Source organism: Pezoporus flaviventris, unplaced genomic scaffold (genome assembly GCF_033815535.1).
Source record: "Pezoporus flaviventris isolate CSIRO_AGI_PZ_B2104156 unplaced genomic scaffold, CSIRO_AGI_Pfla_v1 ptg000093l, whole genome shotgun sequence".
NCBI lineage: Eukaryota > Metazoa > Chordata > Aves > Psittaciformes > Psittacidae > Pezoporus > Pezoporus flaviventris.
Window position 1 is genome coordinate 3,034,122 of NW_026892641.1, and position 12,970 is coordinate 3,047,091.

Consider the following 12,970-nt stretch of genomic DNA (forward strand, 5'->3'; position numbering starts at 1 on the left):
TACCACATTAGAGGAGGAAGAAAGGGTTTCTTGTTGCTGGGGGAAGGGTGTTTGGTAGGCAGAAGGTGTACCTCTGACACCTCCCCAGTCTGTGCAGCTGCTTAACAATGAACCACATGTATTGCACCTGCACTCTTTGGTTTAGGTGGTGCTTTATCTTGTTGAAGTAGTCTGTGATCCACAGTAAGTTTATGCAGTAGTGTTTGAGCCTTTAGCTTTTAGAAAAGCTTGCTTTCTATTATTTTTAAAAGCTTTTTTTTTATTATCATTCTAGAGAATGGATTTCAGTTATTATCATTCTAGAGAATAACTGAAATACAAACGTGGCAGAAGCCTTAAGACTTTGCTCCTTATGTTTCCTGCTAAATCCAGTCTTCTTGTTCCCAAACACAGGAGCGTTACCGTTACAGCCAGCCCCACAAAGCCTTCACTTTCCGTATGCATGGCTTTGAGTCAGTTGTTGGTCCTGTGAAGGGGGTGTTTGACAAGGAAACCTCCTTAAACAAAGCCCGAGAGCATTCCCTGCTGCGCTCGGACAGACCAGCATATGTCACCATCTTGTCCCTTGGTAAGGTGATGGCCAGGAAAAGGTGTTTCAGAATGAAAGAGGCTCCTTGACTCCTCAAATAATGAGTTTAGGAGTCTGCATTATGAAGGGAAACAGGGGGCAGAATGGGGTGATGTAAGTGAAGAAGAAATAAATTACATGGAATAGAGGTGATGAAGTTCTTCCATGTGAGGGTGGTGAGGCACTGGAATGGGTTACCCAAAGAAGCAGTGAATGCTCCATCCCTGTCAGTGTTCAAGGCTAGGTTTTGCAGAGCCGTGGGTGACATGGTTTAGTGTGAGGTGTCCCTGCCCATGGCAAGGGGTTGGGACCGAACAATCGTAAGGTCCTTTCCAACCCAAACCATTCTGTGATTTTATGAAGTGCTGGGAACAGGAATAAGTAGAAAAGAAAGCAGCTGTATGCTGCTGTTGATCTGGGAGAAAATGGGAAGTGGCGAAGAGAGTCTCCACTCAAGACTCGCTTAACTGGAAAACAAGTGGTGGTTTCAGTTCCCTGAAGTCTTTCTGTGGTTCAGCTCACCACTCCTAGCACAAAGCTGGCACAGTGGATGTACTTTAAAAAGGTCCTTTATAATCTCTGCTCATACCTCTGAGGGATCATGGGGACTAGATGTCAGTGAGCACTGTGAGAGCAGGGATAAGAAAGCAGTACCCAAACGTGTCTGCTAAAGTACCTGAATGCAGCTGCAAGTTTTAAGCTCTGACTTTGTGTTTCAGTTCGTGATGCTGCTGCTCGCCTTCCTAATGGAGAAGGAACTCGTGCTGAAATCTGTGAGCTGCTGAAAGATTCCCAGTTCTTGGCTCCTGATGTCACAAGTGCTCAAGTAAGTTGATTTTTATGTCTGGCCTCAGACAGATTCTCCTTTAAATACACTGCGCAGACCCAGGCAGTGTTCAGTAGCTAAGGCTTGATGATTTTCGCCCTGCTTTGGTTAGGAAAAGGGAGCTGTGTACTACTCTGTGCTGCTGCAAACCTGCACCAAAGTCAGGATGATAGAAAAACCAGCTAGAAAAGCCATAGAATTAGCACTGTGCCATCAGAAACAGTTCAGAAACAGTTGATTTTCAGAGCTTTTAGCTTCAGTGGAAGCTCCATTTAACCCAAGGTGGCAAACAGCTCCCTGTGCTGCTGCTCTCAGTCAGTTCTTCCTCAGATGAGAACTGCTAGCAGCTTACTGAGGTTTTACTTTGCGGTTTGTGCCTTTTGGCTAGCCCAAGCAGAGACATAATGCTGTGAATCCTGCACTTTCAGGTTAACACTGTTGTTAGCGGTGCTCTGGATCGATTACACTATGAGAAGGATCCCTGTGTGAAATACGACATTGGACGCAAGTTGTGGATCTACCTGCACCGGGACAGGAGTGAGGAAGAGTTTGGTAAGTCCAATCTTCCAGAGCAGTGTGTCAGTTTGAAGCATTTCTATGTAAAATAGGTTCCTCTGTGCAATGTATGTATACTCACAACTTCTTGTGGGTCTTATTTTCAGCCTTTTTTGGCTAATCTGACTTGGTATTTTTACTCTGCACTATTGCATGACTGTGTGTGTTCAGTTTCTTGTCTGAAGACGAGCTAACACTTCTGAACCGGCCTCTCTTAAATCAGTTTGCTCATGTCCAGGAGCTCTAACTGTTTATTTGGATTTGCAGAACGGATCCACCAGGCTCAAGCAGCTGCAGCAAAGGCCAAGAAAGCTCTTCAGCAGAAGCCAAAACCTCCAGCTAAAATGGTAAATCAGGTTTGCACAGATGCTTTTGGGATTGGGAAGGAGATACAGGCTTCATTTAATCCTTAAATTCTGCATCCATAGTGGCTGGTGGAAATCACACATTTGAGTTATTGATTCTTTATGGGTATGAATGTCAATGTTGGTCTAGCACCAGTGCACAAAACGAAGAGGGAAAGAGGGAACTTTGCTCCTCCAGCTCCCACTGTTCTCCTCACTGTTGTCAACAGAGAGGTCAGTGGAATTCATTTGTGCCCCTTATCTTAGGGATGGCCTTTCAGATCTCATTTTAAGGTCAGTCTGTAGCAGAGTGTGTGAAACACGTCTTCTGCTCCCCACCTTGCTGTGCTGAAGCTGTCAGGGTTCGGATGTCTTTTTGTTGGTTTTGATATCAAATATCAGTAAAGTAATTGCTGTTGGCAAATTAACCAAGGTGGAAATGTGCCCCTTAGGAACGTTTGTCACAGCTGAGATGCACTTTGCCCTGAGGATAGGAGCAGCCAAACGCACCATCCCACTTGTGGCTGCACTTGAGGGTGACAGACGTGTGTGAGGTCAGGATATAGCACTGAGGCATCAATCACAGCCATACAGAGCTCAGCTTAAAGTGCTCAGCTCACTCAAACCCAGTTTTTGGGAGGACCTTCACTCTTGACATGGTTTCTTTGCAGAAGTCCAGCAGCAAGGAGAGTTCAGTGAAAGCAGTCCCCAGCAGCACATCAGAGCCCAGCCAGCTGAGCCTGAGTGACTCCAGCATGCCACCAACTCCTGTGACTCCTGTGACACCAACTGCACCAGCATTACCAGCAACACCTATTTCACCCCCTCCAGTGTCTGTGGTTAGCAAGAGCGTATCTAGTGCTGCATCAGAGCCAGCAAAACCCAGCCAAAGGTATTTCTGCTGTCTCATACATCACTTGTCAATGTTGCTACTCCTTTCTCAGTCATTTCTACTTCTTTGCTCACCCGCTGGCTTTGTCTTTCCCATAGTGTTCTTCTGGTGTCATCCCCTACCATGCCACAGCTGGGGACGTTGCTTTCCACAGCCCAGAGTTCACAGCCTGGGCCACAGGCACCTCCCACCCGGGTGGTCAGTCACACTACGTCCTCAGGGCTGCCACAGGTCCGGGTGGTCACTGCCCAGTCCAGCCTCCCAGCCGTGTCTCAGCAAGCCCCAGTGGTAACCCAGCAGCAGCAGCCTACATCAGTGCCTCAAATCCGTGTTCCAGCTACAGCCACGCAAACCAAAGTGCTCCCTCAGGTGAGTTTGGCTGCGTGGAAGTAGTGGGTGACTCTGACTCCTCATCTTGACTGCTTCTAGTGTTTTGGTGTGGTGTTTTTCACTTGGAGTGAGCAGTACAGGAAAAAGTCCATAGAACTTGCAAGCTAAAGCACAATATAAAGAAGAATTAGACTGTTAGTACTGTACTCACAGGCTGCCTGTGTGTCTTGCTGTAGGCAGTGATGACTCTCCCAGTGAAAACTCAAACCAGCCCAGTGCAGGTGCAAAGACCAGGAAACTCCGTGACAGGACAGACAGGCATCACTGTGACAGGACTCTCTGCAGCGCCCAGTCCTGCTGTCAAGCCAGTAACCAGCTCTCCAGGCAGTTCTGCTACAAGCACGTCCTCCACCACTGTCATCCAGAATGTGGCTGGCCAGAACATCATCAAGCAGGTGAGAGGGAGAGACAAGGAGTTTGGCTCTGCAACCCAGTTGTTTCCTGTTTGCCATGACAGATGTGACAGCAGATGTGAAAAGATAAAGCTGTTGTGAGCCACAATGCTGTATGAATTGATTTACCATGCAGATTTAGATAGCTATTGGCCTGGTATATTAGAGCCTGTACAATATAGAGTACAGATGCATCCTGGTTTTGGCTGGGATATTAATTTTCCTCCTAATAGCTAGTGGTTTGGCTTTAGTCTGAAAGTGAAGTTGATAACGTGTTATCAGTGCGTTAGTGCAGGTTCTTTAATGAACCATCTTCACATGTTGATGTGTCCTTCATCTTGCTTGGAAAAGAAATCAGCTCCATGGTATTCCAGGTTGTATATGGTTTTGGGAATGCCATCTGATAGTCAACCAAAACTGTTTTTTGAGTAGCATACCTGAGTGCTGGCATCATTTTGCTTCAATTCTGATGGGAGCAGACACCATCCTATAGGGAAGTTCTACTTGGACTGCATCCTGGTTTGATACAGCCATTGCTCTGGTCTCTTCCAGGTGGCTATCACAGGGCAGCTTGGCATGAAGACCCAGCCGGGAAGTGGCATCCCCCTCACAGCGACCAACTTTCGGATCCAGGGGAAGGATGTGTTGCGCCTCCCCCCGTCCTCCATCACCACCGATGCCAAGGGCCAGACTGTGCTGCGGATCACCCCGGACATGATGGCCACGCTGGCCAAATCTCAAGTCACTACAGTCAAACTGACTCAGGACCTCTTCACGGCAGCTGCAGGAAGCAGCACCAGTGGGAAAGGCATCTCTGCAACCTTGCACGTGACATCCAATCCTGTCCAGGCTGCTGATTCTCCAGCCAAGACGAGCACGGCCACTTCTGCTTCTTCCAGCCCAGCTGGAAGCACAGTGGTTAAAGTGACTCCTGACTTAAAGACTGCAGAGCCAACAAGCTCTGCTTTCCGACTGATGCCTGCGCTGGGCATGACTGTGGCAGATCAGAAGAGCAAAGCCATCACTACGGTGGCATCCACTGAGGCCAAGCCAGCTGCTACCATAAGAATCGTGCAGGGGCTGGGGGTGATGCCCCAAAAAGCTGGGCAGACTATTACTGTAGCTACTCACACTAAGCAAGCACCCTCCTCCTCAGCAGTGAGCGTGCCTGGCACAGTCCATACCTCAGCTGTCTCCTTACCAACCATGAGTGCCACAGTGTCCAAAGCAGTTGCTGTGGCCTCGGGAGCTGGTGGGACTCCCATAACCATAAGCACAGGAGCCACTGCTGTGCGGCAGGTACCCGTCAGCACCACAGTAGTATCTACATCCCAGGCAGTAAGTAATGCTAATGTTTCTCTGGAGGTGGGTGAGAAAGGGCAATGCTGAAATACGGTGGTTTGGGTCTGAAAACCATCCACAAGGTACTCTGGAAGCTGGGTCTGTAACTAGGTTTGTGGAAGTGGAAGTACAGCTAAATGCTGGATGACCAGGAAACAGCTATGTCCTCCCTCTGAAATAAACTTTGCTTATCTGTACCGTGTGCAGCTCAGCCTTGCACCTCTGAAATCATTTCCCTTGGAGTGGTGCCAGAACTAGAAGTGCTTGTTACTTGTATTAACTTCTTTTTACCAATTTTCCCCATTTAATGCCATTTTAATGCCCAGAGCAGAAGGCACCATAAATTGGATCATGAAAGCTGCATTACGATAGCTTCCTAAGGGTAAAAGTTATGGATACAATGATCCTTCCCAGTGTGCCAAGATGCTGCAGGTTTTCAGGGCTGTGAAGATGGAGGTGAATTGCAACGAGCCTAAAATGGAACATAGATTCCCTCAGCAAAGCTGCTGTTGGTTTCTACTCCCAGGGCTCCTAAAAAGCAAGCTGAGCAGTAATTGCATGTTGTCAAGCAGTTTCTCTGCTAAACGTCCTGTGGCTCCTCATGTGTTCTTCAACTTCTCTAGGGGAAGCTACCAGCACGAATAACAGTGCCTCTGTCAGTGATCAGCCAACCAGTGAAAGGCAAGAGCGTGGTGACTGCCCCCATCATCAAGGGCAACCTTGGGGCCAAGTGAGTACTTTGCATCCAGTAGTTTGGCTTTAGAAATAGGCCAGGGAGGGTCTGTGTTCAGTAGGTTCCTGGGGAACAGAAGGTGGAATAGACCTGTAGTCTGTTAATAGGTCCACTGGCTGCAAGAACTGAAGGAATATGGTGTCTGGCTATGAGAACAGTCTTAGTTTATGTGCCCTGAGACATAAACTAGCAAATACACTGAAGAAAAATCGATCTTTGCCTTGAAACAAGCTATTAGATCAGTTCTGTGTGTTGGAGCAAGAATTAACCTGGTGACAGACCTAAAACCACATGTAAACTGAAGCCATCTCTGCTAAAGAAACCAGGGATGTGTGAACTGCCTCAGTGAAAATCCCTCTGGCATTCAGATACTGAAGTCTTTCCCTTTATTTTTCCATAAATTCTGGTCATGTTTCCCTTAGCTAATATTTGAAGGCAGAATTCTGCATGCTTGGCTATTTCTGTGTTCCTTCAGAAGCGCCGTGGTCAAATCAGAGTAACCCAGTGATGTGCATGGTGCAGAACTGGGGTATAATTCATGTGAAAGTAATTAAAATAGCAATAAACTTGTTTATTGGCCAGTTTTGTGGGGAAAACACTACTTAAAATCATTAATAAGTAACTTTCATCCCCTAGCAAGTGAAGAACAACTTGTGAATATAAAAGACCTACCCTGCTATGCTGTTCACTAACCATTCCAAATTCTCCTTCCTTTAGCATCAGTGGCTTAGGAAGAAATATCATTCTGACTACGATGCCAGCAGGGACAAAACTGATTGCTGGGAACAAGCCTGTGAGTTTCCTGACTGCACAGCAGCTCCAGCAGCTCCAGCAGCAAGGCCAGGCCACGCAGGTAATGGCAGCTGGACTGAGGGTTATCATTTGCTTTATTAGGATTTAGCATTTCCATGAGGATTTAACACTTCGACACGTGGCGTTCCATAAAAAGTACAGGTAGACAGCATTAGTGTCTGCACTAAGCATGTGCAGTGCATCATCTCCTTCACCTTCCCTCCATCCACATATGGGTCTTGAAGTGCTGATAGTATAATGAAAGTAAACCCAAAACTCCTGTCAGAAGGTGTTCCCAACTGCTTGAAGGATTGCTTGTAGACATACTTTGCCTTCTGTGGATCACCATCTCTGGAAGAAACCACATCACTGCCTCGGTATCCCTCTTACTGTGTGGAAACTGAAGTGTTCTGTAATTCCAAAGAATTAAATCTTCATTGATGGCTGCTAGAAACAAGTCTGATAAGTGAACTATCCAATGGATCCAAGTCCTTCTTTAGAAAACCCGTAAAAGCAGCTGACATGTAGGTTTTTATTCCAACTAGTTTTTCGGTCTCCAACTCTAATCCTGAAATCCCTTCCCACCATCCCACATGAACAGTGGATGGAGCGATCTCCTTGTGACATACTCTGTTCTTGATGCGTTTTGGTGTTTGGTCTTGTTCATCGACGGGAACGTCTGCTGGCAGCAGAAGCAGACGACGTGCTTCAGAGCGTGACACCAGCGCAGTGTGTCACTAGGTTGTTCTTGACATGAGCTGAGTTCTTCCCTTTCCATTTCAAACAGGTGCGAATTCAAACAGTTCCAGCCTCCCACCTCCAGCAGGGAACAGTGTCTGGCTCCACTAAAGCAGTTTCCACTGTGGTTGTGACAACAGCTCCATCTCCAAAACAGACTCAAGACCAGCTATGAACACTGGTTAGAAAACGGATCGCTGTCCAGAAGCTTCCCTGAGACCACTGTCACCCTCCATCCCACCACCCAAGACAGCTTAACCACAGCCATGGCGAGGGATGGGACTGGATTCTGTCACGTTGCCTGTTTGGAGTCAGCATTGTGATGTTCTAGGTAGCAATCCACAGCAAGAGATGCTGTACCTACAGAACAAAATATTTCAGTTTGGATACATAGAGCCCATTTCGGTGGCACTGATTAAGGAACATCTTCCTTTCCTTTGGTCTCTTCCCATCCAAGGGGCTTTTTGTGAATAGCATTTCTGTTCGTTCTGGCTTGTAGACAAAGCACCTGAGCTTGGGCCTTCCTTAACCAGGGAGATGTGTTTGGAAGGGGTTAATCAGTGGCTTTTCAGATTCCTGAAGAAGATGCTCCTTTTGCTGGAGTCAATATAGGTGACTTAGGCTGGTGGCTCAGGCACCAGTTTGGAACATGGTCTGGAAGTAGACCCCTGATGCATTCAGCGTCCTATTTATAGACTTTTAAAGTAGCTCTTCCCAATCCCTGAGCTCAAACTCCTTTTGAACAGATCCTGCTTCCATGTCAAAGGCAGGAGGAGAGTCAAGACGGTTTATGGCTGTAATAGAGCGAGTAACCATGGCGAAGAGTGAGGAGCGGAGGAGATAGAGGAAGTCGTGGGAAAAGCAAGCCTGGCAGCAGATGCAGTGGAAATGTTCACCAGAAGGATCCTCCTTTACTTGTCTTCAACAAATAAACCCTTTTTCAGTCAAAAAAGACTGCAGCTGGTTATAAAAGTATGGCATATGCTTTCAGCTGTACCCAGTGTGTGGTATCTTGGGCTCGGCAGGAATATTTTAACCCATGATCCTGGCCTTTAGTTTTGGTTTTACCTTTGCAGTTTTATCTCTATGTAAATCTGTTTGAAGTTTGCACATCCCAGAGATGGATTTGTGGCTGTTCTGATGTGTCCTTGAAGCTTCCTTGGAGTGAGCTCAGAAGATGCGTTGGACCAGGAGAAGAATAAAAGTGCAGAAAGCCTCACAGATCTCTTTGCCACCTCCTTTTGGTTTTGTACAGCTTGTTTTTTGTGTACAATGACTGTCTGGCTTGCCAAGGGCTAATAGATTGTCCATCTTCTCTGTAAGATGGTTTTTAACCTGATTTCTCTTGTAGTCTTTTTTCTTGACCTGTGTGATTGAATATAATCTGCTGAAAGAACCCAGTCTTGGAGTTCAGCACTTTTCCAGTGCTGGGCTGGGGCTGTGTCCTGCACAATATCTAACCTACTTCAGGGGTAGGTTGGAGGAAATGGGGTATTTCAGTAACGAAAGAGGGAATAAGCAGAGCACATCAGTACACCATTTGAAAGCAAGCACTTAAATTACAGTTCAGACACCTCAGGAACAGCATTTGGAGGGATGAAGGTTTGGTTTTCTGAGCCTGTCAGACTTTGTACCTTTCTTGTACATTAACTGAGGAGGCAGCAGGAGGGCTGTGGTTTGGGAGGGAAGTGGGAATGCTCTTAATCCCTTTTAGTTGTGAAGTTAAAATAAGAAACTAAAGAGGTGACAAGTGACTTCCTGATCTGTGAAAGAGTCCCTCTGGATTCAAAACATAATGAAGGTAATCCCACTGTGTTACTTCTGTTCATAACTAATAAAGTTCAAGTTCTTCAATGTCCAAACCTACCATCAAGTGCTGAAGGATGGCTACAGTGTGAAGGCCCTTAAATGTGAATTTGTCACTGGACCCAGGAAGCTTTTGACAGTATTAAGCTGAGAACAAGAAACCTGTATCTAATGCTGTGAGTTCAGAGCATCTCAGATTGTTGCTGCTGCTTGGAAGAGTCCTGCAGTTCAGGATTCTTGCTAAGACTGGTTGTAAACCTCTGAGCAACCTTTGCTGGGTCACTTTGGCCTGTTCTCTTTGCTTTTGAAGGCTGTGATCCTTGGGGAAAGAGCAGCAGTCACTGCGGGGGCTTATTCCAAATGGCTCCATGCTGGATTAGATGGGATGTGTTTCGTCCCAATGTCCAAGAACAAAGAGAAGCCTGTTCTGTGGCTCAGCTGCCACCCTCTGATGAGTTGCTTTCACTCAGGTTGAAAAATAACCCTTAAGCTACTACAGGTAAAGAGCTCTTGTGTTTAATAAGTAACTTTTAGCTAGTACACAGTAGGCTGAAGGGCACAGAGGGGGCTTGAGTTACTTGTTTGGTGCATGCTGTGTCTGGATGAGGGGATATTTAAGTTCAGGTGGAGTTTGCTCCAATGTCCTTGCTCTGGACACTGAAAACTGTTGTGGAGTACTGCAGGGAGTGTGCATGCAGAGAAAGAAAAGCTAGAGGCAGTATTGTACTGACATCCTCCATTCTCCAGCCTTACTAAACTCAAACTAAAGGGCATTTCAGTCTGATGCATCATTGCTGTTTACTTTTTACAGTTTAAAAGTGGAAGTGCAGCCTGTTTCCATCACAGTGTGAGACTCCTTGGAGTTATCCAAGAGCCTCATTTCTTCAGACCCATGGGTTAGATGTTTATTTCCACCAAGAGAGCATCATGTAATCAGTGCTTCTGACACAAGCTGCCACAGGCTATTTGAAGCCTGCTCTGTTTCATTTAAATCATGGGGGGAATCTCTATTTATATACCTTAGTAGGATGCCCTCATAACCCAGTGAACTCACCATGAGGTTACCTGAAGCATGCCTTTCAAAAGCAATAGCTAGTCAGCCATCAACCTGCATACTTGTAACAGTTGATCTGCATTTTCCAAATGCCTTGGTGTAGTTTTTAGGTAAATACACAACCTTTGTTACTTACTCTTCACGTGGCAATCCTGAACCACAGAAACTACAGCAAAGTCAACGTAGATTTGGCTTTTGTGCCTGCCTGACATGAGTTCTTGCAGGATGAATCACTCTCTGGATATAAGCATCTCCTCCTGTGGACTATAAAAAGAATCCTGGATGAGTAGCTCGAATTTGGGCTTTTAATGATTTAATTCAGCGATGACACATCCTATGTCAGGTGACCCATTCGATGTGGTTTAACCCATCTGAGCATGGATTAATCCTGTATCTGGCATCCTGCACTGAGGCATCAAACCTGCTGCGTCAGAGGTAAATCTTTTCAGAAGCAATTTGTTTCCTTATGTCTAGAAGCATCCAATTTGCTAAGCCTTCCATCCACATCCTCTAACATTACTTTTGCTCACTCTCCTCCAGGCTGCGAAACCTGGAGCAAAGTAACTCACCTCTCAGCTCCAAGGGCCCTGAGGCCAAAATGTGCTGGTCTTTCAGAGCTCCAGGGTCAGGTGGTTTTACAAGAGTTAACAAGGACCTGCAAAGATGCTGGCATAGTCTGAAACTGGGTGAGTGCTTTTAATGCCTTCTGGTGTCATTCTGAATGCATTTTTGGCAACAAGGGAGGATTTACCAGTTTGTGCTTGGGGAAGCACTGGCTACTTGGTATTTACAAGACATACATGTCAAAATATGCTTGTAGATGTAGACAAATAGGACTGCTCAAACTGTTTGCCACTGAGGACTTTAAAACTGCTTAACCAAGTTGCTTGTGAACCTGTGGTGAGAACTGTTCCTGCATTCTCAGTTATGCAGTGAAATTCGGGGCATGGGCTGCCAGTCAGAAGCCCTTGAGTCACTGCAGCTTTAGGGATCTCCCTTTGCACTACTTCACTCCTCTAAGGAAGTAAGTTCAGTTTCACAGCTTCCTGACAAGCAGTAAGTTATTAAGCTGTTGCATTGAGGTTTGCTTTTAATGGTGTGCCTGTACTGCAAGTGCACTTCCAACTGGGGTTGTAAGTAGGTGTGACCAAGAGCCCCCAGTCACAGGGATGAGTCCTTTGTCATTAGAAAGCCAAGTCTGTGTTTGGCTGATAGGGAACCACTGTTCTGGTTGATTCTTCAGAAGTGCTTTCTTCTCTCAGTAGTGGATGGGCTGCAAGGTAAGGCAGGGCTCCCAACATCTCCCTGCCATGCAGTGGGAGGAATTGAGGGCTCTCCTTCATCCCATGGACACCCCTTCCTTACCCCACCAGCAACAAATGTCTGAGCTTCTGAGAACTGGTAGAAGAGCCTGGTATGTCAGAGCTTACCAGTTGTTCATGGAGCAAGGGACATCTTGGTTGGATGTTAGGAAAACTCACCCAAAGTAAGGACACCTTAATGCTAGGATAGATTGTCTTGAGAGGAGGGGAGTCCCTGTACAGAGTGATCCTGCTTTTGGGGTGCAGAATGGACTTAGGCAGTGTTTCAGCCTGCCACCTCATCCCAAAGAGGTTGAGCATCATCTAGGAGAGCACACACTGCTTCTCACCTCTCACAGATGAGAATGTGTGGGTGATTCCACAGCCAGTTTTCCTGCTTGAGGGTAGTAAGCACGTTACCAGCATGTGCAGTCTTACCAAACCCCACTAGAGGGGTAGCTGGAAGGACATCAGGCAGTTTGTTGTCTAAAAGACAGCAGAAGCTGGACCATAAACCAGCAAACCTCCTCACTATGTACCCACCTCCTTGTCCTCTGCACCACCGCAGTGAGGGAAATAAGAGGAATAAGTGAAAAGTCACAGCTGCACAGTTTCTCTTTGCTTGTTTTAAACAGCTGAGGGGACACCAACACTGAAGCTGAACTTCCTTCTCTGTGGGAAGGCAGGTGGGCACGGGTCAGCTCTACTTGTTTGCAATAAACCACGCAGAAATGGGCAATTCTGATGCCCCCCCCCCAGCTAAATCATTGCCTAAGCTCGTTAGACAATCATCTGCAGTTAGACAGACAGGACCTTAACTGACTTGGAATCTTGGGTGTGCCTGAGTGTGCAGCCGGGTTTCAGGACACACAGTGCCACAAACCAGGCAAGCCAGCCTGTCCACCCTGCTGCACTTAACAGCCTAGCTGATTCAGAGCTCACAACAAGAGATTCTCTGCTTTCCTGACCCACAGAAGAGCTCAAGAAAGAGACCCAGCTAATAGTGTAGTAATACAGTCACATCCTTTGCTTCACCTCATGCCCTTATCCCCAGGATGGAGCTGGTCACTGGTGTGTTGGTCTGGCCAGCTTGATCTCTGGAGGGCACAGCTATTTGAGCTCCCTGCCCAAGCCATGTTTGGAAGCAGGACTCTCACCCCAGAGAGATTTGACATCAAAGAGGTAAATTCCCAGCCAAACTATGCAGTGATCCTTGCTCAGCTCTCTGAAAAGCTTCA

The 12,970-nt window shown here is 46.7% G+C and overlaps 1 protein-coding gene across 3 annotated transcripts in view; it reads left to right on the forward strand.

Annotated features, from left to right (window-relative positions):
* Positions 1–12,970, forward strand: part of NFRKB (nuclear factor related to kappaB binding protein) — a 254,050-nt gene that overhangs the window by 8,739 nt on the left and 232,341 nt on the right. For 2 of the 3 annotated variants that reach the window (XM_061476196.1, XM_061476195.1), the window contains exons 15-25: positions 394–568; positions 1,288–1,394; positions 1,823–1,946; positions 2,217–2,296; positions 2,965–3,185; positions 3,284–3,554; positions 3,752–3,970; positions 4,520–5,305; positions 5,932–6,038; positions 6,759–6,894; positions 7,621–8,910. In XM_061476196.1, coding sequence (XP_061332180.1) covers positions 394–568; positions 1,288–1,394; positions 1,823–1,946; positions 2,217–2,296; positions 2,965–3,185; positions 3,284–3,554; positions 3,752–3,970; positions 4,520–5,305; positions 5,932–6,038; positions 6,759–6,894; positions 7,621–7,746 — 2,352 coding nt within the window. In that variant the 3' untranslated portion in view covers positions 7,747–8,910. Of the gene's footprint in view, positions 1–393; positions 569–1,287; positions 1,395–1,822; positions 1,947–2,216; positions 2,297–2,964; positions 3,186–3,283; positions 3,555–3,751; positions 3,971–4,519; positions 5,306–5,931; positions 6,039–6,758; positions 6,895–7,620; positions 8,911–12,970 lie in introns of those variants that run through there. The other variant, XR_009747360.1, reaches the window with a different exon arrangement.